The sequence below is a fragment of the Aricia agestis genome, chromosome 9, assembly GCF_905147365.1.
Source record: "Aricia agestis chromosome 9, ilAriAges1.1, whole genome shotgun sequence".
NCBI lineage: Eukaryota > Metazoa > Arthropoda > Insecta > Lepidoptera > Lycaenidae > Aricia > Aricia agestis.
In genome coordinates, this window is record NC_056414.1 from 12,895,248 (window position 1) to 12,922,323 (window position 27,076).

A 27,076-nucleotide genomic window follows, 5' to 3' on the forward strand; every position below is an offset into this window, starting at 1 on the left:
CGCCAGAATAAAGAATATTTCCAATAGCTAGGTTATTTATACCTTAAACTAATTCTATGAATTTAACACTGTTACTATACGTTTTTTAGTAGTTATTTAAGTTTTCATACGTAGGTAGCTCATAATAATAATAAATAATACTTAATATAAAAAATTCAGTTTTTTTTTTATACAATTGGCGCCGTCTATGGACTGTTCGTCCATATCCTTTTTTTGTTATTTTATTATTTAGATTTTTCGCACCAAGGATAATTGAAATAATATTATGAATTTTAATTAATTGTGGTCTATCACGCCATGGACACTTTTAAAAAATGCAGTTACAAGTCCATATATTTTTTAGGTTCTTAATTAGGCCTAGCTATTTTAAATAATCCTAGGTCTGGCCACGCAGCTATTTTTTTAGACCAACACTGTATGGAAATTGTCTTTTGATTTTGAAATATTTTTATTTCTTTAGATTCCTTGTGTTGTTTTACCAAATAGGCAACATTTCTTTTTTCTTTCTTCATTCTTAAAACTAATTCGATGCCTTATCATTTTATTAACTTATGAACTACTTTGAATTCATTAAAAGTACTTACCGTACCTGTTTGTTACACCAACTTGCTTTAATTAAATTTACTTTCAAGTTGCAACTTTTTGTTAGTAAGTAAATAAAAGTACAAGTTTCACAAATAAATAACTACATTTATTATTAACTACTTAGAGTACAAATAAATAATACACCTTTGAGTCCTTAAACGCTAATATCAAATGGAAAACAGGACGTAAGATTAAGCAAACAGAATCCTCACTCACAACCGATGTGGGCCTCATTTGAATACAGAAAGTGGGTCAGATTTATAATATTATAGTCAACGTTGTTCCGTAAAAACTTTCCCGCCGTATAATGTGCCTGAAAAATTAATTTATTGGCAAAGTTGGCAGTGCTCAAAATAAATTATTAAGCGCTCAGGGCGCCCCTAGCGCGTAGGGCTTCTTGTCGTTGGTCCTGAGGTAGTAAATTCCGTCCTTCCTGAAACGAAACAATAGAAAAAATCACGACGGCTTCATTGTGAACGTTACAAAGAAGGCTTTGTATGGAATGTTTGCGCGAGAATATTGAAGTGGCTCCGGTTATTTTTTGATAAGTGACAAGTTGAAATGGCACCAGTAATGTTAAAGAATTTAATTCAGGAATCAGGGCTTTATAGTTACACATCAATTCATACCATCTGTGCAGAAGTATAGGTAAAAATTACCCTTTGCCCGAAATAGCAAGTTAAAAAAAGATTTATCTGGTATTTTAACCGTTTCCCAAAAAAGGAGGAAGTTATGTATTGAGTTGTATACATATTAACTATTTACTAGAGATCGCCCAATGGTCAAAATTCAACCTTAGCTTTAACGACATTAGGACTACTACCTATATTTTGTAAAAAATATTGACTTTATCATTTTTTTTTTCAACTCTTGTCTCTGGGACTTAGCTGACCTCAGACTGGCTGCTGGAGCTGCTGCTGGAGCTGACCTTAGATTCAATAAAAAGAACTATAATCCATTTTCAATTATTTGTCAACTTGTAGTCAACAGACTTCAACCATAAATAAAATAGTATAATTCGTATGTATAGGCTTGTCACTCAAAAATCTGTCATTTCTCATGTGTGTGTGTAATGTTTTATTTGTTAAAAAAAATGTATGATTAAAGCATAATTTCAAAATAATATTAGATCGATGCACTCCTTCACCATATAAACTATAACTGTGCAAAATTTCATGCACCTACGTTTCCCCATTTTTCGTAAAAATTAATATTATGATGATGATGATGATCTATATTGCTATTTCATATCCCACTACCAAGTTCAAAATTATCAGTACTAGTAAATTCATATTAAATCTACTACCCTTGTAGATCCCATTTATTGCAGATCATTTAATTCTTCTGTTTTATGACCACTGCAATAGACAGGGGTTGAGTTACGAGCAGCAAAGATTCCCTTACAAAGCTTTAAATAAGCAAATTATGAATTAAATGTTAAGGGGTGAATTAAAATGGCTTTTATAATGTGTATGCCCTAGAAGCTGTTTATTTTCCGGGATATAAAAGATTGATATGGATATGCAATCAGATATACCAAACCAATTGCCCATGATGGGCGTATGCACGGTACTTTTGGTACAGTATTATCGGTACCTCTATAATATAATTTAAACAAATATATTAAATAGCTCATCCGTAATGTACGAGTATATCAAAACCGCCCATGATGAGCGTCTCCCCGGTGCCTTCGCAGTACCGCTGTAGTACAAAGTGACAACGCAACAGATATCCCAACTCACCCGTAATGTATATCAAAGCCGCCCATGATGAGCGTCTCTCCGGTGCCCTCGCATGATCCGGTGTAGTACAACTCGTCGTAGTTGCGGCAGCGCACCGCAGTGAACGGCACAGCAGACACTATGGACTCCGCGAAGTACATGTGCGCGCGGTTGTGAGCACACAAACCTGAAATTGAACATACATTGCCATCTTAGTCTTTAATTACTAAAAAAAATATCATGTACTTTGCACAGCAACTTGAAGATATTCTTGTTACAAATTAAGGAAGCTCATCTTACCGGCAACAATAAATATAAGTGGTCTGCAGTTAATAAGCCCCATTGTACATCTATAAAACAATCATTATTTCAGCTGCTGTATCAATTACACCATAGGGAAGGGGGCAATTGTTCTGCCTCTAATGTCGCGTCAGCATTTTATATATAGCCTTTATTGGGCCCCTGAACGCAACGTAAATTTAGGCTGAAGTCATACAGCGTATACAATAGATTGTGGTAGCCACTATGCTGGGAAAATACCGAAACTTTTTGACTGTTTAGTTGAGGGAGGCTCCACAAAGTTAGAAGACTACACTTTGTTACCTATAAGAGGAAGAAGGGGGACCTTATAAGTTAATAGCCTGGTATAGCAATAAAAACAAACCTCTGTAATCAATCCCACATCCAGGCTGGCGCGTTCCACCATTAGGGTAGAAGTTGATATGTCTTAACGGGTCCCGCACGTGGGGATCACCTCCACGTGGCGCGCGTCGTGTCGGTCGAGCCGCGAGTTCTTGTCACTGAAGTAGAATAGATGAAGCGCTTGGTCTAACCCTGGAATATCCTACACATACCTCTGTAATCAATCCCACATCCGGGCTGGCGCGTCCCGCCGTTGGGGTAGAAGTCGATATGTCCTAAAGGGTCGGAGAAGCCCAGGTAGCCCCCGCACGTGTGGATCACCTCCACATGGCGCGCGTCGTGTCGGTCGAGCCGCGAGTTCTTGTCACTGAAATAGAATAGGGGGAGCGCTGGATCTAATCCTGAAATGGGGATGAAATAATTTAAAAAATTTTGACATTGTAAACTAAGCTTAATAACGTCCGAAACATAGTTTCGTTTAAGATTTATCTTCATCAAAATCGGATTAGTACACTCAAGATACACTTAGAATTCCAGAATTTTAGAGTCTGGTAATCTATTATTATTATCGCTTACTTTCGACTTGATCAAAGTCGGCAAAAAACAGGTTTTGAGACAAAAGACCTAGAAAAGTTTGGCGTTCGAGCGTTGGAGAAAACTGCACTAATAGGAGTAGACTTAGGTCACATGTATATATTATATATATATATATATATATATATATATATATATATATAGTGTATGTGACTGAACTCCTCCTAAACGACTGGACCAATTTTGATGAAATTTTTTGTGTGTGTTCGTGGAGATTCGAGAATGGTTTAGATTTACAGTTTGGTCTACTGGAAAATGTTTTTTCAATTAATTTCTTATTTATAAGGAGTTGTTGATTTTGGAATGTTTTACATTAGATCCGGCGGACGGCGCTATCATCGCATTCAATATTATTCTATTTCAATTTTAGTTTGTCCTGACAGATGGTGCTACGATTAATTTGAAAAAAATTTTGTTATTGAATTCATGTGCTGATTAAAATATTAAATAAATAACACATAGGCTACAATTTTAACCGACTTTCAAAATGGGGGAGGTGTTATGTTCGTTTTCTTATATTCAACGATTACTCCGCCGTTTGTTAACCGATTTTCAAAATTTTTCTTTTGGTATATAGGGTATCATCCCAATTTGGTATTATATTCAGAAAAGTGGTGATCTGATGAAGGATCCATAAGCAATCGAGGGAACTCCTCAAAACTTATAGGGAAACATATGGTGACTTCGGTTTCGTGAGAAGTATTCTAAGCATATGCTACCAACAAGTAAGATTTTGCACCGAGGTATACCTGGTATACCGTGGTTCGGAAGGTGCTGAGAGAATTCCTGATTCTTTATAGATACAAGTTTGGGAGTTTCGGCGTTGTTTTAAGAACAGAAAGCATATGCTACTATGCAAATTACATTCTTCATCATCATCATCATCATCACTACCATATTATACCATTTCATAGTCTTTTAGATCGAGATTCGAGTTTGTCAAGCGATAATTTAAAAAAATCTATATCTACCTAATATTATAAACCTGAAGAGTATGTTTGCTTGAACGCGTCAATCTCAGAAACTACAGGTCCGATTTAAAAACTTATCTCAGTGTTAGATAGATCATTTATCGAGTAAGACTCATCATTTATCGAGAAGGTTATATTATATTATTACTCTAAGACTAATACGACAGAAGAAACTCAGGAAAATGTGGGAAAAACGGGGAAAATATTTTTTATGGGAAAATGTACCTACGGATTCTGTAAAATTTCTAATTTACGCGGGCGAAGCCGCGCGGGACATCTAGTAATATTATATATATAAGGTAATATAATTAAACAGACTTTCAGCAATTTTCAAATCCAAAAAAGTTATTCTTTACAGCCCCAGTGCCCAGTGGATTTAAATTATTATCCCGTTTTGCTGCGCTGCAAACTAAAATAATTGCCTTGATATGCAATTTATGTACATACTTCAATATTTTACATCAGTAACAAGCGCTGAGAACTTTCATCTAGTTTTAATGGCATTGATATTCAAAGCATTAGATTTAGAATTTCAAAACTCAACCAAGAAACTAGCAATTTCTGCGACAGTGTATGATACCAAGTGTCGAAGTTCAGAATTAATATTATCAAAGTTAACAAACTCGCAGCCAGTGAAGCTTATTTCAGAAGGTATTATGTCCAATGATGTCGCCAAATATAAGAGTGTATTAACACTTTTTGCTACAATATGTAGTTTCTTTAATCCCGAGGAATTGTATATAATATTTAGCGAGCCAAAAATTATCCTATTTCTGGACTCAAAGTCTATATACCAAATTCATCAAATTTGGTTTAGCGTTTAACGTGCTGACGTAATAAACAGACGGACACTTTCGTATATATTTTTATAATTGGTCGCTGTTAAGCGTTGGTGTCCTAACCCACCATTTTTTTCGTTGTTAAATTTTGAATGCAATCTTTCTTGTTCTAAATCATCTAAAGAACATAGCTGCATTCATAACTCAATACGTATATTCTTAGAGGGTTAGTACACGAATGCTTAACAGCGTCCAATTATAATACAATATTATATTTAATTACCTGGTTTAAGTTTTATAAGTTACTTATTTGAAATTAGAGGAATGCGACATTTTATAACAGACTTGCAACTTTCAAAACATTCGTACCTCTGTGCAGTCTACAGAATTTGAGATTCTCAAAGCGCAGTTTATGTATTTACTTTCATGAAAATATACACGCAAAGTTCGAGGTGCATTAAGAGAACGAAAGAATTGCTAAGTAATGACAAAGAAACAGTCTGTAGAGAGGTTTTTGTGAATGGCCGCTGTGCCTCGGAGGTGCTGTGATAAAAATGGCGCTTTGCTTTACTTTAGAACTGGAACACTTCTTAATTTATCTTGAAGACTAAAGGATAAGTGTAAATAATCCTTACAAATATTATAAATGCGAAAGTATTTTTGTCTGTCTCTCCGTTATCACTTCACGCTTATAATACAACTGAATCGTTTCAACTTTCAATGAAAATCGGTATGCAAATATACATTCCGTGCCGGGAAGGAATATAGAACAGGTTCTATTTAAAATAAAATTAAATTAAGAAATTTAAAAAAACCCCGTCAAAACAACTTTAAAAAGTAATGAAATAATATTTACTGCCTTTAAGTTGAAATAATTCCTAACTTGTGTAAAGTAATATTTTAGTCCATAATTGTTGTCACAGTGTGTCGGGGGACCGCCAAGTAAACTACAACCTACAACCGCCAAGTCGCTGGTTACCTATCTCGATTCAGATTGCTGTGAATTGATCCTTAAACTTGTTATGTGAAATCAAACATCTACATTAGCGGTCCCGCGACACACCTTGACAACAATTATGGACTAAAATATTACTTTACACAAGTTAGGAATTATTTGAACTTAAAGGCAGTAAATATTATTTCATTACTTTTTAAAGTTGTTTTGACGGAGGTTTTTTTAAATTTCTTAATTTAATTTTATTTCATACTTTTTAAACTTGTGTTGGTTATAGTGCAGAATAATTCCTATCAACAGAATCATATTCTCATGATTACCATCTATCAATGTCCTTTTCGATGAGGCCGTTAATATGAGCCCAAACATGAAACCTCCACTTTGGGTTCATACGAAGCTCGGTTCCTTAGAATCCAGGTGATGCTGCAGCAGCCGCATGTAAATATTTACTGTTTATACTTTATCTACTTCTTCCTGGTTGTCGCAATTAAAATGAGCCCAAACACGAAACATTTGCTCTAAGTTGGCGAGGAATTGGATATCCTATCGATTACCAGGTGATGCTGCAGCACCAGGTCAACTTTCCATTATTATGTGTATACATACGTATATTGTATATTCACAAATGTCACGAACTACAATTAAATATAAAACCCATCAAACGACTACAAGTTGCTAACGGCCTTTCATGAACCAGATAAACCCTGATTGTCCAGCACTGAGCAGGCTGATGATGATTAATTATAACTAAGAACACTCTCGATCATGTCAGCTTTCAAACAAAAAAACTAGATCAAAATCGGTCCACCCGTTTGGATGCTACGATGACACGGACAGATACACACACAGACAAACAGACAGACAGACAGACACGCCAAACTTATAACACCCCTCTATTTTATCGGGGGTTAAAAATAAACGATATTGAAATTCAAAAAACCTTTAAATTAAATTAAAAAACTTAACCCCCGATTCCAAATATAGGAAGTTTCTTTACAAAAGTAGATAAACCCAAATATGTCAGCACTGGGCGGGTTGATGATGATGAGCTATAGCTAAGGACACTCTCGATAATGTCAGCTATCAAGCAAAAAGCACTAGATCAAATCGGTCTACCCGTTTGGATGCTACGATGCCACGGACAGACAAACAGATCGACAGACACGTCAAACATAATAATATAACACCCCACTTTTTTGTCGGGGGTTAAAAATCCAGAGATTCAAGGGATTTGAGATAACGCATCGATAACTGATGGCTCCTGTGATGTTTTCCCGTTTTATGTAAAATCCTACGGTAAAATCCTAATCCTACTTTTGATTTACTAACTTTGCTATCGAAAAATATCTATATCACCTTTAAAATCGAATAGTTTACAATGTATATAATAATAATAATATCTATGGCCGCTTCACACCACGTCAGTCTGGCCCCGTGCTAAGTACTTAAAGGACTTGTGTTACGGGTACCAGACAACGGAAATATATTTAATACTTTTATATTATACATATATTTAAGATTTTATTATATCATACATAATAAATATTTAATACACATCCAAGACCCAGGAACATTGAAAACTTTTTTGTTCCGTCGGCGGGATTCGAACCCGCGACCCCCGGCTTGCGCTACCAACTGAGCCACAGAGGTCGATAATCTTTGCTGTATCTTATATCTTTAAACGAGCAATTCTTGTATATATTCTCAGTCAAATAGCTAGTTTAAAATATAATTACTTTCATTTTAAAATTTCTATATAATTGCACGAGTGTTAAACACTTGGCGTATTTTTCACTTCGTCGAGCTGTTTGTATTAAGTTCCAGCGTGGAATATCTAATTTCCATTATCAGATCCTATAACATTGTTTTTATTGTTCTCTCTGATAGGATAAACGGATAAACATTCAATATCGGCTGATTAGTTTAAGCACAATAGATAAACGAGTATTTATGATATTAATTTTCTTAACTTTCAGACGTTTGAAGATAAAAGCTTTGTTAATAACAGTGATTGTGCGAATTAACTACTCATCTATACTAATAATTACTATAAAGCCGAAGAGTTTGTTAGTTAGTTTGTTTGTTTGTTTGAACGCGCTTATCTCAGGAACTACTAGTCCGATTTGAAAAATTATTTGAGTGTTAAATAGCCTATTTATCAAAAAGGCTACAGGCTATATTTTATCACGCTAAGACTAATAGGAGCGAAGAAATAGAGGAAAATGTGGAAAAAACGGAGGAAATTATTTAAAATTGCTTATTATCTTAAAAAACTACTGGAGAAAGTTTTATGTTATCTGGCACACTTGAAGAACAGACCACGTGGAAGGTTTCTTTTTTTTTGCGGAAAAATTTACGGTTTCCGTGACATTCCTAAATTACGCGGGCGAAGCCGCGCGGAACATCTAGTGTTTTAATATTTTACTTTGATACTTAATTTGAATACAAAATCATTTCTTGTGATTAAAGTTATTATTTTGTTTTAAATTGCTGCTCAGCATGTCGGCAGCAGAGATGCCAAAGAAATTCTGAAATTGCGCCAATTGCAGCCTTATGTTTTCTTACCCGAAGTCAATCAATTGGTCCGTTCTTATCATAAACGCCAGTAATGCTAATTACATGAACTCCTAGACTATCTATGGTCGATGGGACGCATATAATATTTGATGAACACACCCTCGCTGATGTCGAAAGACCAAAAAAATATTATTCTAAGTTTTGCCTCGGCTTACCTGTAATAGTATCAATAGGTCCTTTCTTCACATAAGCGCCAGCGATGCCGACTACATGAGCTCCTAGACTATGGCCTATGAGATGCACGTCGTTCATGGACACTCCCTCTTCGATGAGGAAGTTGAGGAAGTTAGTGAGGATCCTGCCGACTTCCGCCACGTTGTAGCTGGCGGAGATGTAGTTCACCATCGCCGCTTTACCCCAGTCCACTACTATGATGTTTACATCGCTGATGTTGAGGTAAGCTAGAACGAAAAAGAGGAAAATATAAACATTCTCTAATTTTTATTAGACTATCTTACTTTACATAATATAACATATTAAGATTTTCCGAACGCTAAACAGATTCTCGAGTTTAGAGCAATCATAGTCTACTTTGTCCAACTAATGTGATAAATTAAAGAAAATCTAAAGGGGCGCAGTTTTTCCTTGACCGAATGTAGAAGAGCCATATTATTGTGGGATAATGTGTGTGGTGGCCAAAGGAAGATCTTCCGACCGAGCGAGGTGTTATGCTCGGTCAGGCCGGAGCCCACGTGATACATTTCAGCTGTCGTATATATACCGACATGCTCAGAAAACTTCGATAGCGCGATGTAGGAATGTTAGGCGAATTGTGGGTACCGCCACATCACTCCCCCCCGAAGACCGGAGGTCGAATCTTGAAGTCTTGTCGCTTGAGTCGCCAGTGCCAGTGAGATTCGGTTAGTCGGAACTGTGATGCTGCTGCACGGGATCCAGTGAGTCGGATAGCTGCCGTGCGGGGCCGATGCTACGTGCTGACCAGGAGAGATGTGCTCTGCTTGCTGACCGGTCGGTATAGTGAGAAAGCCCGATGATGCCGATGCGGAGTCGCCCAGGCCGCGGTACATTGCGGCTAGTGGACGAGGTACCCGATGAGGCGGTGCTGGCTGGCGCGGTGCGGAGGGGCAAGGAGTGATGATGATGAAGGAGGCGTGTTCTGTCAAGGGTCACCAATGTGGGATAATGTGTGTGGTGGCCAAAGGAAGATCTTCCGACCGAGCGAGGTGTTATGCTCGGTCAGGCCGGAGCCCACGTGATACATTTCAGCTGTCGTATATATACCGACACGCTCAGAAAACTTCGATAGCGCGATGTAGGAATGTTAGGCGAATTGTGGGTACCGCCACATTATGCTTCGCAAGGATTGGTCTTTCTCGAGCGGATCAATACCACGGTCTCACAGAAACTCGACATAAAAAAATTATGTTATATTATTTTGCCGACTGAGTGAGATAGCCAAAGACCTAAAGATGGTAGTAATTTTAAAGTCTAGCTGGAATGTAGCTCATAAGTCACAACATATTTTGTAAATTCCCTAGCGTTGTAAGTGTCCAAATGCTGCGGCTATCGCTGAGCACTAGATGATCCAGCTGCTCGTTTTGTGGTTAACTCGGCAGGGCGGGCAGCTAGTGATAATAATATAATCTTCGTAACAGCCTATATCAGGTGTACACCTAATATTATCAAGTCAAGTGTCACATACTCGTCTCACTTGTAACTGATACCTGCTTGTTATCCAGGATATCCGATATATCTATTTATAGGGTCTTGTAGGCGGTACGCCTATCATAATCAATTATTATTAGAGATGTTCCGATCATGACTTTGGCCGACTAGTCGACTAGCCGATGAGTCGGTTGCAAAAAAGTCGGCTAATCGGCCGACTAGTCAGCCAACCGATCACGGTTTCAGATGTTTTCGTAACGATTCGTTTACTAAAGTAAGTCGCATACGCCGCCTGCAAACGTGTCGGATCGTGTTTTGGTTATGTTTACGTCATGATATAAAGCGGTAAAGCTATGCAATATCTTTACCGCGGCCTCGAGTGTCCTCGAGTGCCCTCGAGTGCCACACGTATTTTTTTTATTAAAATTGTTTAGAATAAAGAAGATGTTATGTTCTTATTAAAAATAAATGTCATAGATATTTATTAACAAGCAAGTAATTTCAGAAAGCCAATCAATTAATTTCAAAACAATCAAGGTTTTTCTGAAATGTAATATCAATAATAGTAAAATAATAAAAAGCCGGATAGTCGGCGCTTTTTGCCGACTATTCGCCGACTAGTCGCCGACTACAAAAGTGGCCGGATAGTCGGCTTTACCAACTAGTCGGCGACCAGACGGCACATCTCTAATTATTATACAACCGTAATTACTTACGTCCTTGGGAGAAAGGTGTTATAAGTTTGACGTTCTGTGTGTTTGTGAAAATTAAGGATAAGGTAACTAAAACCAAACCAAAGTAGCTTTCAAACAGATAAACGAATTTTCGTTCTAGTTTTTTATCTTTGAAAATTATGCAATTGAAACTGTTCTTAACTATTATTATTAACTAGCTATTTGACCGAGCTTTGCTCGGTATTCGATAAAACATGAATAAAATGACATTTTCTAAAACTGATTCCTAGCTAGATCGATTTATCGCCCCCTCCTTTTACTGTGCTATCACTGGTGGAATACTGATTTTATAGTATTGCTCTCTACACTGGCTCCACATTAAAGAACTTTATATCATGTAAGTCAACTAAACCGCAGATTGCTTTACACAAAGGATGTGTGAAATTTTAGCAAAATACGTTCCCAATCTCCGAAAAGATGATAATAGCTACTTCATTGCTCGCTAAAACCACCGACGAGCATCCCACTGCTGCACTTAGCGCCGTACGGTTGCTGACAAATCTTATGTTCCATTTTGAACCCTAATGTAATAGTCATAAGATCGATATAGAGAGACGATGTCTATCTTCGCCTGTACGCTCTACCCTGTCCAAGCTCCGGTTTCACAAGCGTGTCGACTCTACATTAAGTAATCTGTGTAATGGCCTATATTTTTGTTCCGCAATATGTGGGTATGGAACGGGGCAATCGGAGTTTTAAGAGGAATATAATATTCGTGTCGTGTACGATTATTGTTTCGTGAGCTGTAAAAATGTTCCTTGGATTTTAAATCATTATATCGTTAAGATTAATTCAAATCTAAAGAATTGCCTGAAAAATATATTTTGTATTAAGGTCATCCTTGGCTTTTTTGGGCCAAGAAAATGCTTTTAACAACCTTGCGGGGCCGTCCCCGCAAGCAGGTGGGTCTCTGCTGCGTCCGAAGATGGTGGTGGACGCAGTTCCTAGTACTTATAACACACTAATAACTCGGCGGTAGGTACTTCGGTTAGGCGAAGGCCATCTTTTTTTATGAAATAAGGGGGCAAACGAGCAGACGGGTCACCTGATGGAAAGCAACTTCCGTCGCCCATGGACACTCGCAACATCAGAAGAACTCCAGGTGCGTTGCCGGCCTTTTAAGAGGGAATAGGGGAGGGTAAGGAAGGGAATAGGGAAAGGGTAGAGAAGGGAATAGGGTAGGGGATTGGGCCTCAGTTAAACTCACTCACTGGGCGAAACACAGCGCAAGCGCTGTTTCACGCCGGTTTTCTATGAGCCCGTGGTATTTCTCCGGTCGAGCCGGCCCATTCATGCCGAAGCATGGCTCTACCACTTAATACCATTTTTGCCTGCATTTCCGTTTTTAGTTTATTTAATTGTCTAACATGAACTGACGCGCCCCTCTCGTATTTATAGTATAAAATTTCACATCTAAATATCCACTATTAGTAGTGCCGGTTGCCATTTAAAAGATAAATTCGGCCCGAAAGGAAAGGATACATCTAACATGTATCATATTGTCAGACTTAATATTATGAAACTTATTCAGTATCTAGGTAGAGTTTCATTTACACGTGTTATTAATTAAATATATTTTCAGTCCTTTCCATCTACACTTAATAAGTACTAACTAAAGGTAATATTACTTTTCTTTTTAACTATTACTTATTATTATAGGTAATAAGTAAAGAAAATGATTATATTAAAATTTCATTAACCTCCTCTTTGAAGCCCGATAAAAATAAATTATGAAGGAAAAGGAAGCAAAAAATTAATCGCAAGAAGCAAAACCCACTTTAATCTTTGAAAAAACTTCCTTTAACGTTAAAGGGATGGCTGTAACAATAACACAGGTGAATGGACTTCAAATTTAAATGTTAATTAATTTTAACAAAGAAATTCAACAAGATTAAATGTCATTGGTTAGTTTCACGGCTGAACGATGATAAAAGCGGGTAAGTAACAAAGATTTAAATTTTTATAGAAATTACTAGCTTTAATAGCGGCCGCGCTTATATCAAAGATAATATAAAAGAAAATTTTGTCAGCCTCGCTAAAACTTGTGAACGACTACACCGATAGAGCTGATTACTCGAAATATTCTTTGAAGTCCAGGGAAAGTAGTGAATAGTTCCCCTGATTCTCCCCGGTGTAAACCATCAATTGAAGGTTTATATTAATAATAATAATAATATCTATAGACGCTTTACACCACGTCAGTCTGGCCCCGTGGTAAGTACCTGAAGGACTTGTGTTACGGGTACCAGACAACGGAAATATATTTAATACTTTTATACTATACATACATTTAAGATTTTTATTATATGATACACATATTTATAATACACATCCATGACCCAGGAACTTCGAAAACTTTTTGTTCCGTCGGCGGGATTTGAACCCGCGACCCCCGGCTTGAGCTACCAACGTGCTCACCACTGAGCCACAGAGGTCGTCTAATTGAGAGGGCAGTGATACGAAGTTCGCACCGGGTCATCTAGTTAGTTTTAAGTATATGTCAGTGTCGCACTAGAACCCTTAATTTTCCTGGCGTATGATATACCTACTTAATAATATTGTAGCTTTCATTTTTACCCGTGGTCTACTTCATAATATCAGTCCTTGATTTCAACAAGATCAATTTAGTCCTTTTAGGTCAAAAGTTACGAACAGACTTACATTCATATTTATAATATTAGTAATGACCAATAACGTAGACGGGATTACAGCGATAGACATGATATTTAAAATAAAATTAAGATGATAATAAAATTAATTGTTATTTACCGTTCAAACTGAAATAATTTCATAAATTGAAAGCTTTAAAATTAACCCGGGTGAAATGCTACTCTGATGATAACAATGCACTTTTGGTTTTACGTAGGTATATTATAACCATAATAATCACGATTATTATGTACCATTTAGCATATTAAGTATTGTGTGGTTAGTAGTTAACCATATGTAGGTAATGCTAAGTACTCACATACGGTTTTGCTCGATAGTTTTATTCCGAATCGAAAGAAATGACATATTTGACATATTTAATTCTATCGGAGCCGGCTCGAAGCGAGCCTTCGAGCTGTCAGTTTTGCGGCCCACACGGTGGTTATTGCTCGATTTGGAATAAAACTATCGAGCAAAACCGTATGTGAGTACTTAGCATTAGGCTGCAAAATTATGAAGCTGAAAAAAGTTAGTTTTACGGCATAACTATTACTTATTCTAGTAGTAGCATGAAATAGGTCATGCATGTGAGAATGCTATTTGCAGAATTTTATAAACGATTTAGGTCACTACCTAACAGCTAAATACAAATTATACCTAAGTAAAAAATAACGCTGAAAATAAAAATCATTATTATAACATTCAGTAAGTATAAAATTTTGTGATTTGCCGTGTGGTTTGAACCATATTTGAACACATTCAAGCCAAGCCTTCAACTTATTTTGTAATTTAAATCAACATTTAGTGAATTTATCACTAGTTTTCTTTATTTTATAATTATTATAGTGGCTCGGCAATGAGCACTAGAGAAAAAATACCGCTATACCGTTCGTAGTCATTTACCTCTGAGTTCAGAACACAACCGTCATATCGATATCGATATAGGATTACACATATATGTGTAATCCTATATCGATATCGATATGACGGTGTTTTTATTATTCATAGGTCAATTAAATATATTTAATAATAAAAATTATATTAATAAGGAATTTTTTAAGCTATCTTTTATAGGCTTTGAGTGCGGCGACCTACGAATAATAAAAACTAAGGAATCGTAACTCCCATACTATTACCGTTTTAAATTTGGTTCCTTTTGATCTGTCATGTAACAACGTGTCAGCCTAGTGCCGCTCAAGGTCACCTAAATATTGCAAATGTATTGAAATGTGTACCTAAGGTACACTTTTTTGACAAGCATTGTGGAGCATGTTTTTTGACGGAAATTACTTTTCCTTAGTTTTTATTATTCGTAGGCGGCGACCGAATCAAGAAATTCCGTGAAAATATTGTTATTCATTGGACTCTAAAGTTCCAATGTTTATTAGTTTACTGACGTGGGAGAGCCATGCTTCGGCACGAATGGGCCGGCTCGACCGGAGAAATACCACGTCCTCACAGAAAACCGGCGTGAAACAGCGCTTCCACTGTGTTTCGCCGAGTAAGTGAGTTTACCGGAGGCCCAATCCCCTACCCTTTTCCTTTCCCTACCCTCCCCTATTTCCTTCCGTACCCTGCCCTATTCCCTTCCGTACCCTCCCCTATTTCCTTCCCTACCCTCCCCTATTACCCCTTAGAAGGCCGGCAACGCACCTGCAGCTCTTCTGATGCTGCGAGTGTCCATGGGCGACAGAAGTTGCTTTCCATCAGGTGACCCGTTTGCTCGTTTGCCCCCTTATTTCATAAAAAAAAGTCTGTGGTGACCATAATAGTGAGCTTGGAATCTGGGATTCTTCCTACTCCTTCTATTTTCTTCTGATTAATTTCGTTGCGGGTCCCAAGACAGCTTTAGCATGCCCCTCGGGCTCCCTGAGATCATATCAAAGGGTTTTCGTGGTTGGATACCGCTGTCAATCCTGGCGACACAGAAGATACAGTGGTGGGAATGTGTGGTGGGCTAAAGTATAGTTAGTGAGCTACGAATAGTGAGTCATCTACTAAATTGTTACTCACCTTCTCTTATAGATTCAGGCATAGGACCGTCTCCATTATTCAACCAACCGTGGGCTAAAACTTTCACCTTGTTTTCAAAAACAAAGTTCGAGTAGTATAGTGCTGATGCGTCGTTGGTTTTTAGAATCTGGTAGTTGTATGGGTTCCGCCTGAAAAGTAAAAAATATAAAGGTATTTGAAATGTGTTTAATTTTGGATATAGACGGCCACAATTTTATAAAAAAAAATTGTTGAATTTTTAAAAATCGGCCAAGTGCGAGATGGACTCGCGCACAAAGCGCGGTTCCGTACCATTAAGGAGCAAAAATTACAATTATAGAGAAAAGCTCCCCTTCATTATTTATTTTCTGTTAATATTTATTAAAGTAAGTATTAATACAGCTAAGTATTTTGTGAACGTTTCAGGTGCCTACCTGATGTCATTATTGATACCGAGCACAAAATGTTTAAAAAATCACTTTTGTTGTATGGTATTAAATATTAAATTTATTTTGTTTTTAGTATTTTTTGTTATAGCGACAACAAAAATACATAGCCAGTGAAAATTTCAACTCTCTAGCTATTACCGTTCTTGAGTTACAGCCTGGAGACAGACAGACAGACGGACAGGTGGACAGACAAACTCAGCAATAGGGACCCTATTGCTGAGACTTCGATGGTGTTTTTACCCTTTGGGTACGGAACCCTAGTAAGGTCTTATTTTGTTGCTACTTGCTACCCCTTCTTGATTTGACTTACCTGTCAAGAGTTTTTAATAATGCAGATAATTATAGGTATCACTAATTATCAAAGGAAGGTCATCCAACCGAGAGAGGTGTTACTTCGATCAAATATTTCTGAGGAGTTATGCTCGGTCAGGCCGGAGCCCGCGTGACTGATTTCAAATTTTCAACTGTTGGATATATACCGAGTCGGACCCACTTAGAAAACTTCGATAGCGCGATGCAGGAATGTGGCGCTAATTAGTGTGGATACCGCCACATAAATTGCTAGGCAAAGTACCGTAAGGTACTAATTATATATTCTGTGGTTAAAGATGAGCTGGTAAAAGTATTCTGAAGGTCACCGCATATTACAGTCATTGATAGCGGACATGACTCTTGCTCAACTTCGACTCAACTCATTGTCTTGACTGCAAGGATTATAAGATGTTAGCAATGTTAGGGTCAGCAAACGCAACTCATATCAGTAAGGAGACGAGCTCCGACGAGCGGCGAATATTATGCAGCTTAGCGATACAACTTGTGCCTCGATTCGTCTCCTTTTAGGGTGCACTGACTACTTACTACATATTTTATTTACCAGTGTACTTGTAAGTAAATAAAATCGACCCTGAGTTTTTCCACATAAAGTTTACATTTCATGCGAGTTTAGTTGAACTGTGCAGTCGCTGATATAATGTGGAATACATGCCCTGACCAGACCAGGTAACAACAAAGCCTGTAAATTACAGCAGGAAATGCAATTCGGCAAAACGTTTGGCAGCAATTGGCAACAACAATAATGTACACAATACCTTCGTGTGCACTAAATTCTTGCCACAAAACGTCTTTACAACTAACCATAGCCATTGGAATTTATCTATCACCTACCTCTAGACACTCTAGAGTCTAGATTATTAAAGTACTTACTAGATGACGCCCGCAACTCCGTTGCGCCAAAATTCGCTTATCGCGCGGGAACCGTACATTTTTCCGGAATAAAAAGTATCCTATGTCCTTTTTCCGGGACTCAAAGCCACTCATAACAAATTTTAGCAAATCGCGCGAAGAGGTAAAGGCCGGGACACATAAACACGACTCGACGTCGTGTCATACCACGATCATCGTAACGTGCCACGATACACGGCACGACGTCGCGTCGTAGAAACTCACGTTTCGTTCGTTGACATAGCTAATAGCCCACACTGTGCGCTTTCGTCTTCAATTTTCGTCATCTTCTTTCATTCAACTTTCGTATTGGTGCATTCAATAATTGAATGCGTCAACGAACGCAACGCCAACTGTCATTTTTAATAACAAAGCGAAAGTTTTCGATACGGTTAGAGGCATGCGTCGCGGGCATAACGCATGCCCTTGACGAACAGAAAAAGGCATAGTGTGGACAAAGCTATTGATAGCTTTCTGCTTCAACGTTCGCGTTATAATTTTGGCCATACACCATGCTTCCTATCGTCCCATTGGCATGACGCTACCGATTGGATCAGTAATTAGAACTGACAGTGTGTGGGAGTGGATTGGCATGACAGTTATACTTGATGGCACAATCCACTCCCACAGTCAGTTCTAACTGATCCAATCGGTAGCGTCATGCCGATTGGACGATAGGAAGCATGGTGTATGGTCGCCATAACAGTCTGCAGTTAGCCATAAGTACAAATGTTTTCAGCCAGAAGGTACAATTCCTCTAAAATCTAAAATATAGCCGTAACTTTATTGCGTCAAAGTAAGTTTGGGATCTTACATTACAACGGGATGAAAAATATCCTATGTCCTTTTCCGGATCCCGAAGTATCTCCTTGCCAAAAATAAAATCGATTCAGCAGTGTTATATGTATAAACTAGAATGTAGGCGTTCAAAGATATTACCGCCAGACAGACACACTTTCACATGTATAATATTAGTAGATATGAATTATTATTCCTTGCAGAAAGTGGCAAGCAAAACTTATCTCACCTTCAATCTTACTTTCTAACGGAAGTATATGGGGATATACCTTGTTTTTTGTTCTGAGGGATATACATTATACAGTCATATAACATATTACAGCGCATTTAAGTAGGCCACCCAACAAGCAAAATGGTCTTAGGAATAGCAGCTTATAATGCAAGAAGTCCGTCAAAAGCCACAGAATAGTTTTGAATTTTGATTGATGTATGTTAAGGCTTAATCGTCTGTAGTCATCCTATTATTTTCACCTTAGATTTTTGTTTGAAAATACTAGGAATGACGATTATAGGAATTTCTGTAAGTACTTAATAAAATCTAATGCCCGGTTTCTGAGATTTGACATGAGTTTATCTTCTCTACAGAGCTGTTAATTGGTTAACATTTTGACATTAACCAATCAAAAGCATTAGCGAAAAGATAAACCTCAGTCAAAACACCTCAGAAATCGGGCATGAATGTGCTATTTTACAATACTTATCTATTGTAAATTGTACAACCCCTATTTTTAAAACTAATTAGTAATTATGTCTTTGTTTGATAATAAAAAGTGCGAGGGCACTTAAGTCCTAACACAGGTTTTACATAAAGGGTCACTAAGGGCCCTAGCCACTTGTACACCAAACTGTAAAGTTACTAGTAAAAAAAACATCTTTTATTCCTTTATTGTTCTAAGTTTACCTGGTGAACAGCTTGAACGTGACGTCCTCCTCGCTAACCCACGACCAGAACCGGGTCTCGTTGTGAACCATCACCGGGTCGTAAGCCTGCACGCTCGCCAGCCACACCGGGTCATAAGGAGTAGGCGCGTCCCATTTCACCGCCTCAGCTGCAAACCAAAATCACCCTTAATATCTGTTAATACTGATAAAGATATTTACAAAGGTCTGCTTGTCGTTGGCTGGCATAATGGAAAAGTCATAAGGACGTGCCATTGGCGAGCCGGCGAACTAATCAGCTTCAATCCATTAGCTAGTTGGATTGTATTGGTGATACATTAGCGTACCAAACAGTCTAATCCGCGGTTTTTCGCAACGCGGACATAGCATTTCAATTATGCACCAAGTGCCAGCTAGCAAATCCGTCGATGTTTAAGTCCGCAGACTCAAGCCCGAACATTGGGCCAACGCTGTGAGTCAGCGCATTGGTGATTGAGCCAACGTGTAGAGTTACAGAATGTATATTAGTAGTACCAAGTAGAGTATAGAATGTCGCTCGCAACTTATTGCTAAGCCTCTACAGCTTGACCCAATATAGTACAACGCGGGCTTTATAAGTGCTCCATTGGCGGTTTAGACCGCTGGCTCGCGAGTTCGTGGTTGAGCCGGCGGTAATTCTCGCCAATGGATCACCCCCATATTATGATAAGCAAAAGTCAGTCGGTTAGAGTATATAGGTCGTTAAAGGTATATGCGCGCTATGGGCCGGCTTGACAGGTTATAATAAAATAGCCTCACAGCAGAATTAAAAACTTAAGTCTTAACAGGCGTAAAACAGAAAATCATTAAGTGTAAATATGTCCGTTATTTAGAAAAGCTAATCAAGATAATATTGTGCATGAATAATTCTTTAAAAAATATGATAATCTGATGAGAATACTACAATTAAATTATTTTGATTTAAGTAACTAACTCATTACTCTCTATATATAACATATTATACTCATTATTTAAATTTTAAGATGAATTATAATTGAGTAACTTATACTTTAATTTATTATATTGTAAAATAAGTATACAAACAATCTGACATTCTCTGATTCTTATTATAACTATCAACTGGACATAATATTTATTATTAAACAATGAAATTAAGTAATTAACGTAATGTAATGTAATTTTATTTTGTTCTAAATTCTAATGTAATGATAATGACAGATTATATTATTATTTAAATTTTTAGATGAATTATAATTGAGTAACTTATTATTAATTTTATTTTTAGTATAATTATGTTATAAATTATATTAATAATTGAATATTGCATTGATAATTATGGACTTGAAATTGTAAAATTCTCATAATTTAAAACTTAGGTACTTAGTTTAATCTGAATATATTTCATAATCATAATTGTTTGGAATAAGTAGTAAGTTAAAATGCCTGTTTATTATTTTAATATTTCTACGCCCAAAAGGCTGAAATTGTGATACACTATCTATAAATCATAACACCTTATGTACCAATTTCCAGAAATAAACGATTCTGATTCTGATTCTGATTCTGATAACTGTCGCTCTCAAAGTCATATTTTAATGACGATTAAACTTTAATTTAATGAAGAGTTTGACAGATAAATAATGGGGCTTACCTTTATCAAAAACGTTTAATTGTTGTTAAGTAATTAATATATTTTGTCTCTGAGTGCGACATTACTTTTGTTACACGTGACATTTTAATTTTTAATCCTACCTATAGAGTGAGTATAGCCATTAGCCGCCCTATAATACCTAGCTTTATATTTTACACTTTGTCTAAAATAAATGGAAATAGGCTACCTTTAATAAATGGGACGGAATTAACACGAACACGAAAACTCATACCTGTACCAAGTAGAAGCAGAACAGCTATCATAATCAAATTCAATCACAAACGCAGACATCGAGACCGAAACCAACTTTGGGTGCATCGAATATAACTTTGCTCGACTTCAAACCAACCGGAACGCTCATTTTGGAGCTAAATCAAATTGATAGACCGTCAGGAGGGACTCTCACATTTTCACTAACGCTCGAGGCAAAGCATGAATTTAAATCTACCTAGCGGTATTTGTGAATTGCGATGCATAGTACGCACCAGCGGCTGCCGATCATATTAATCAAACCGACAGAAGTATTTAAAATGCATATGAAGTATACACTCATTGATTTCAACGTTTCGTTACGTTTTGCAATTTCTCGTAACGTACGTGAATGTTCAACAAAAAGTTGAAAAGGTTGAGAAGTGCGAATTTTTAGCCTCCGTCAAGATTCAAGACATATGATTAGAAAGAACGTTAGCCCCATAAACTTATAATGCGTTAGCCCCGAGATTACTATAATATAACTTTTATAATATTGAGTCTTCTCAATCTATACTAATATTATAAATGCGAAAGTATCTCTGTCTGTCTATCTGTCTCGCTTTCACGCCAAAACTACTGAACCGATTGTAATGAAATTTTGTACACAGATAGTCTAAAGCCTGAGAAAGGACGGAAAAAGGGGTTTTAAGGGGGTGTTTATGCGTAAATTTGTTCAAATTAAGTTAGTTCCAAAAATTCATAACAGATGGCGCTAAGAGTCGCCTACATTGCGCTGGCGCCTACTCATACGTCTTCCTATAAGAGGTGGTACCATCTTAAATTACCTTTTCCGATTCTTTCTATTGTTAAACACGTTTATATATAACTCACTACTCAGTACTTTATCTATGCAGTGACGTAAAACCTATCAATGATAAATAGTTTATGGGTAAAGTTGTGTAATAGTTATAGTTTAAAAAAGCTTTAAAATTTGGCATAAATAAAGTTTAATTTTAAAAAATGAAATATTATGTGCACAGAACACAGCTTTTTTTGGGTATTTTTATTTACCAGGGTTTTAAAAAGCTTTTAAAGACACTAATTTTGTTGACACCGCGCGCTATAAACTGAAGTCCACGTGGACGAAGTCGCGGGCAACTGCTAGTATAATTATAATTATACGAGCTTTTGCCCGCGGCTTCGCTCGTGTTAAGAAGTATTATTATATACAAACTTTCATCCCCTATTTGAACCCCTTGAGGTTGGAATTTATCAAAATCCCTTCTTAGCGGATCCCTACGTCATAACATCTACCCGCATGCCAAATTTCAGCCCGATCCGTCCAGTGGTTTGGGCTGTGCGTTGATAGATCGCTATGTCAATCAGTCAGTCATCTTTGAGTTTTATATCTATACATATAATAAAACTGTAGAAATGACAATTCTGTACATTAAAGATATCCAAAAAATAATAAGCGGGGGCTGTTACTACATCGCTATAGAAGCCAAAACTGTGGTTAGTTTTTTGTCTGTCTGTCTGTCTGTCTGTCTGTATGTTTGTTCCAGCATCACACGAAAACTACTGATCCGATTTGAATGCGGTTTTCGCAGATATATTTGTCTTCTCCCAACTTAACATCTGGTGTACAAAAATTTTTCCCCCCACCTCTCCAAGAGGTCAAAAGAGGGGGTCAAATTTTGTATCAAATTTTTTTCTTCAATGGAGTAACTTCATATTATTAACTGTATTTTCCAATTTAACATCTGGTGTATAAATTTTTTCCCCCACCCCTTTAAGGGGGCCGAAGAGGGGATCAGATATTGTATCAAACTTTTTTTTAACATGAAAACTACTGATCCGATTTGAATATGGTTTTCGCAGATATATTTGTCTTCTTCCAACTTCATATCTGGTGTATAAAATTTTTCCCCCTCACCCCTCAAACGGACCAAAGAGGGGGCAGATTTTGTATCAAACTTTTTTCTTGAATAAACTTACATCATATTATAAACTGTATTTTCCAATTTAATATCTGGTGTATAAAATTTTTCCCCTCACCCCTCTAAGGGGACAAAAGAGGGAGCAAGATTTTGTATAAAACTTTTTTCTTTAACACGAAAACTACTGATCCGATTTGTATACGGTTTTTGCAGATATATATGCCTTATTCAAACTTAGCATCTGCGCCGCCCCAATCCCCCCCACCACCTGGTAATGTTGCCAAGCAAAAACATATTGCGTCGTTAGTGTTGAGTTTTAATTCTCCTTTAGGATCAAACAAAGTTATTTATTAAAAGTGAAATTAATATAACCAAAACTAAACATGCAGATTTTGCGTGTCGTTTGATTAGCATGCGAGAGGCTTTCGCCCCGGCCAGTACTTGGGGGGGCTGCACCCCCCCAAACCCCCCGCTCCTGGTAATGTTGCTAAGCAAAATGGTGTTGCGTCGTTAGTGTTGAGTTTTACTTCCCCTTCCTTAGAATCAAAGTAAGTTATTTATTAAAAGTGAAATTAATCTAACCAAAACTAAACATGCAGATTTTGCGTGTCGTTTCATTAATATGTGGGAGGCTTTGCCCCTGCCCCTACAACCTGGTAATGTTGACAAGAAAAAACGTGTTCCGTCGTTAGTGTTGAGTTTTACTTCTCCTTCTTTAGAATCAAAGTAAGTTATTTATTAAAAGTGAAATTAATCTAACCAAAACTAAACATGCACATTTTGCGTGACGTTTGATTAACATGCGGGAGGCTTTGCCCCCGGCCGGTACTTTAGGGGGGGCTGCACCCCCCCATACCCCCCCGCTCCTGGTAATGTTGCTAAGCAAAATGGTGTTGCGTCGTTAGTGTTGAGTTTTACTTCTCCTTCTTTAAAATCAAAGTAAGTTATTTATTAAAAGTGAAATTAATCTAACTAAAACTAAACATGCAGATTTTGCGTGTCGTTTGATTAACATGCGGGAGGCTTTGCCCCCGGCCGGTACTTGGGGGGGGCTGCGCCCCCCCATACCCCCCCGCTCCTGGTAATGTTGCTAAGCAAAATGGTGTTGCGTCGTTAGTGTTGAGTTTTACTTCTCCTTCTTTAGAATCAAAGTAAGTTATTTATTAAAAGTGAAATTAATCCAACTAAAACTAAACATGCAGATTTTGCGTGTCGTTTGATTAATATGTGGGAGGCTTTGCCCCTGCCCCTACTACCTGGTAATGTTGACAAGAAAAAACGTGTTTCGTCGTTAGTGTTGAGTTTTACTTCTCCTTCTTTAGAATCAAAGTAAGTTATTTATTAAAAGTGAAATTAATGTAACCAAAACTAAACATGCAGATTTTGCGTGTCGTTTGATTAACATGCGGGCTTTGCCCCCGGCCGGTACTTGGGACCCCCCAAACCCCCCCCCCCTCTTGGTAATGTTGCTAAGCAAAATGGTGTTGCGTCGTTTTAGAATTCTAAAGCAGAACCTGTAACCGGCAAATTATACCAAAACCGTCTTCTATTTTCGGGCATTAGAGGAACTATCTTTTAGATAAGTAATTGCATTCTTTATGGCTTCTGGTATTCCTTTCATTTGTAATTTTGGAGTGGGCTCTGGAATATATCCTTTAGATATATTTTTAACCTTCAAAAAATCTACATGTTGTTGATCAAACTCAATTAAAAATAATTAAAATCGTAGACTTTCTTCATGCGTAGCAATGACAATTCCACATGTTTATTTTCAATGTTTAAAAAATTGTTTTTTTTTTTTATTTTAATTTTTTAACTAAGTAATGTATTTATCTAGGTGTATTAATTGATTTATTTATGTCACATTGATAAGTTACTTTTGTTTATTGGACCTATCCAGAATCTGATGGCAAATTTTGATGGCAGAATTTAAAAGAAATATCCTTGATCATTGGATAAATTTTAATGGTTTCGTACCCAAAGGGTAAAAACGGGACCCTAGTACTAAGACTTCGTCGGCTGGCCGTCTGTCTGTCTCCAGGCTGTATCTCAAGAACCGCTATAGCTAGGCTTCTGAAATTTTCGCAGATTGTGTATATCTGTTGCCACTATAACAACTAAATATAATGAAAACAAAATAATATTAATGTCTAATGGGGGCTCCTTCGCTCTAATTAGTATATCAAAAGTGGCAAAAGGTCGGGACTTGAATTTTTTATACATTCTTTTGTTATATGTGTACTTTAATATTTAATAATAATATTAAAATAAAATAAAAATTCAAGAGGGCTCCCATACAAAAATCACAATTTTTAGCCTATTTTTGCTCTGTATCGTATTCTTGCGCGAGTCCGGCTTGCACTTGGCCGATTTTTTTTCATATTTGCATGATGATTCTGTGTGTGAAAACACACATAATCAGCTGTTATAAGGAAAAAATTGATAAAAATCTTTTATTACAATTACCTCTGTATTGCTAGAGACAATATTTTCTTTTCTCACTTTTTGCCATCAGATCCTGGTAGACCTATAAATGCTTTTTAGTTTTTATTATATTTTTACAGCCACTAGAGTGCAAAGACCTGTTAAAAATAGTAAGACTTAATTAAATTAGATTTAAGATAGTAAGTCCGTTATTTTTTTAAATAGTTGTAGTAGCTCTAAAGCTGTGTGTTATTTCAGAAAAACTGTTGAGTTTGTGATTTCTTAAATTAAGAAATTCCAGTAATTATTTGTTTTCCTTGTGTCCTTTAAATTACTTGCACTCATTGCTAAAGTTCAACGTGAAAGCGGCATTGACATAAGATAAACGCAGTATAATTGTAATACTACTGTGCAGTAAGTAGTATTGATGAGTTATTTCAGTTCATGTTCCTACTCATAAATGCAGTAACCTGTTAAAATACGGCGTATATATTATGGTGTAGGACTTTTCCTTACATTGAACCATCTCATATATATGCCGTAAGTACAGGAAACTACACATAAATGCAGTAAGAAACACTTTTACTGCATTTATGAGTAGTTGAGTACCGAGTGAAAACTAAGCGAAGCCATAACTGAAACGGTTTTTTTGAAAAAGCAGAAAACTAATATCCACTTCATCTTCTAAATTCGCTCTTTGAACCCATATACAGAGTGTATCAAAAATTAGTGATAATACTTTAGGGTGTGTACGTGTTCCTTGTAGATAGTTCACTGTGAAAGTAGCAGCGCTGAAAGACCAAAAGTGAAAAAATTTTTTCGTCTTTCAGAGCTGCTACTTTCACAGTGAACTCTATCCAAGGAACACGTACACATCCTAAAGTATTATCACTTATTTTTGTTACAGCCTGTATATTTATTTGGTTTTAGTACTATTATTATTATTATTATTATTTATTGTTTAAATATGTATAATCATATTTTATTATAATCATTAGAGAAAATAAAGTTATTATTATCGTTCAAATTCAAATGAATTAATTATTTTGCACAATATATATAAAAGTCTACTTCGACCCACCTTTTAAGATGGGTCATTTTGAGAGTTGCTTAAGCAAAAATAATGACGTCACTGATAATTTTGTGGAACGTACCCCAAATGATAAATATTTTATATTTATATTTTTGGGGAGTTTTCTTTTAAATTTTGTAGGGCTTAAAAGTTGCTTTAGGAGGAAATTTTTTGAAGAATTGGCAACACTGGTCGCGACGCGGCGCTCTCTCGTAAGAAATATCGGATGATAAAATCGCAGTTGTGTGCTAGGAATCGGGACGCAATTACCACAATATCGCTTGCGTTATTGTCGACTGATAATATTATAGAGATTCGCGCCTGTCTGAGGGAGGCTTAAAATATTATCTTCTTTACTGCCGATCCACACTCGCGCGCGACAGCGCGCCGCGGATCGCGCATTCTGCCAAATTTACTGATCCACACTCGCAAAGTTCGCGACATGTTCGCAATGTTGTCACTTTTTAATTTCTTCACTTTCTTGACGCACTATAGTTTGCGCTCTTGAGCCGTATTTATCTTACTTTATATTATAACTAGATGTCCCGCGCGGCTTCGCTCGCGTAAATTATTAGGAATTTACGGAAATCGTATATTTTTTCGCAACAAAATAGCTTATCTCTCT

At 36.9% G+C, this 27,076-nt stretch overlaps 1 protein-coding gene across 1 annotated transcript; it reads right to left on the minus strand.

Annotated features, from left to right (window-relative positions):
- Window positions 1-735: 735 nt before the first annotated feature.
- LOC121730357 (pancreatic lipase-related protein 2-like) lies at window positions 736-21,223 on the minus strand. Its single transcript, XM_042119366.1, has 7 exons — window positions 21,056-21,223; window positions 19,195-19,342; window positions 15,847-15,995; window positions 8,980-9,225; window positions 3,161-3,349; window positions 2,328-2,493; window positions 736-1,018 (listed from the first exon to the last, which is right to left on the minus strand). Exons 1-7 carry the CDS (start codon window positions 21,084-21,086, stop codon window positions 955-957), a joined length of 993 nt encoding a protein of 330 aa, XP_041975300.1. The 5' UTR covers window positions 21,087-21,223; the 3' UTR covers window positions 736-954.
- Between the last annotated feature and the right edge of the window lie 5,853 nt (window positions 21,224-27,076).

Bases quoted from the DNA above. Each gene is read 5' to 3' on its own strand.
- LOC121730357 (XM_042119366.1), bottom strand. From the start codon at position 21,086: ATGATAGCTGTTCTGCTTCTACTTGGTACAG. The intron at 9,226-15,846 runs GTGAGTAACAAT...TTTTCGTTCTAG, and splicing joins GCCTGAATCTATAAGAGAAG to CTTACCTCAACATCAGCGAT. The intron at 3,350-8,979 runs GTAAGCCGAGGC...TCCCCATTTCAG, and splicing joins ACCTATTGATACTATTACAG to GATTAGATCCAGCGCTCCCC.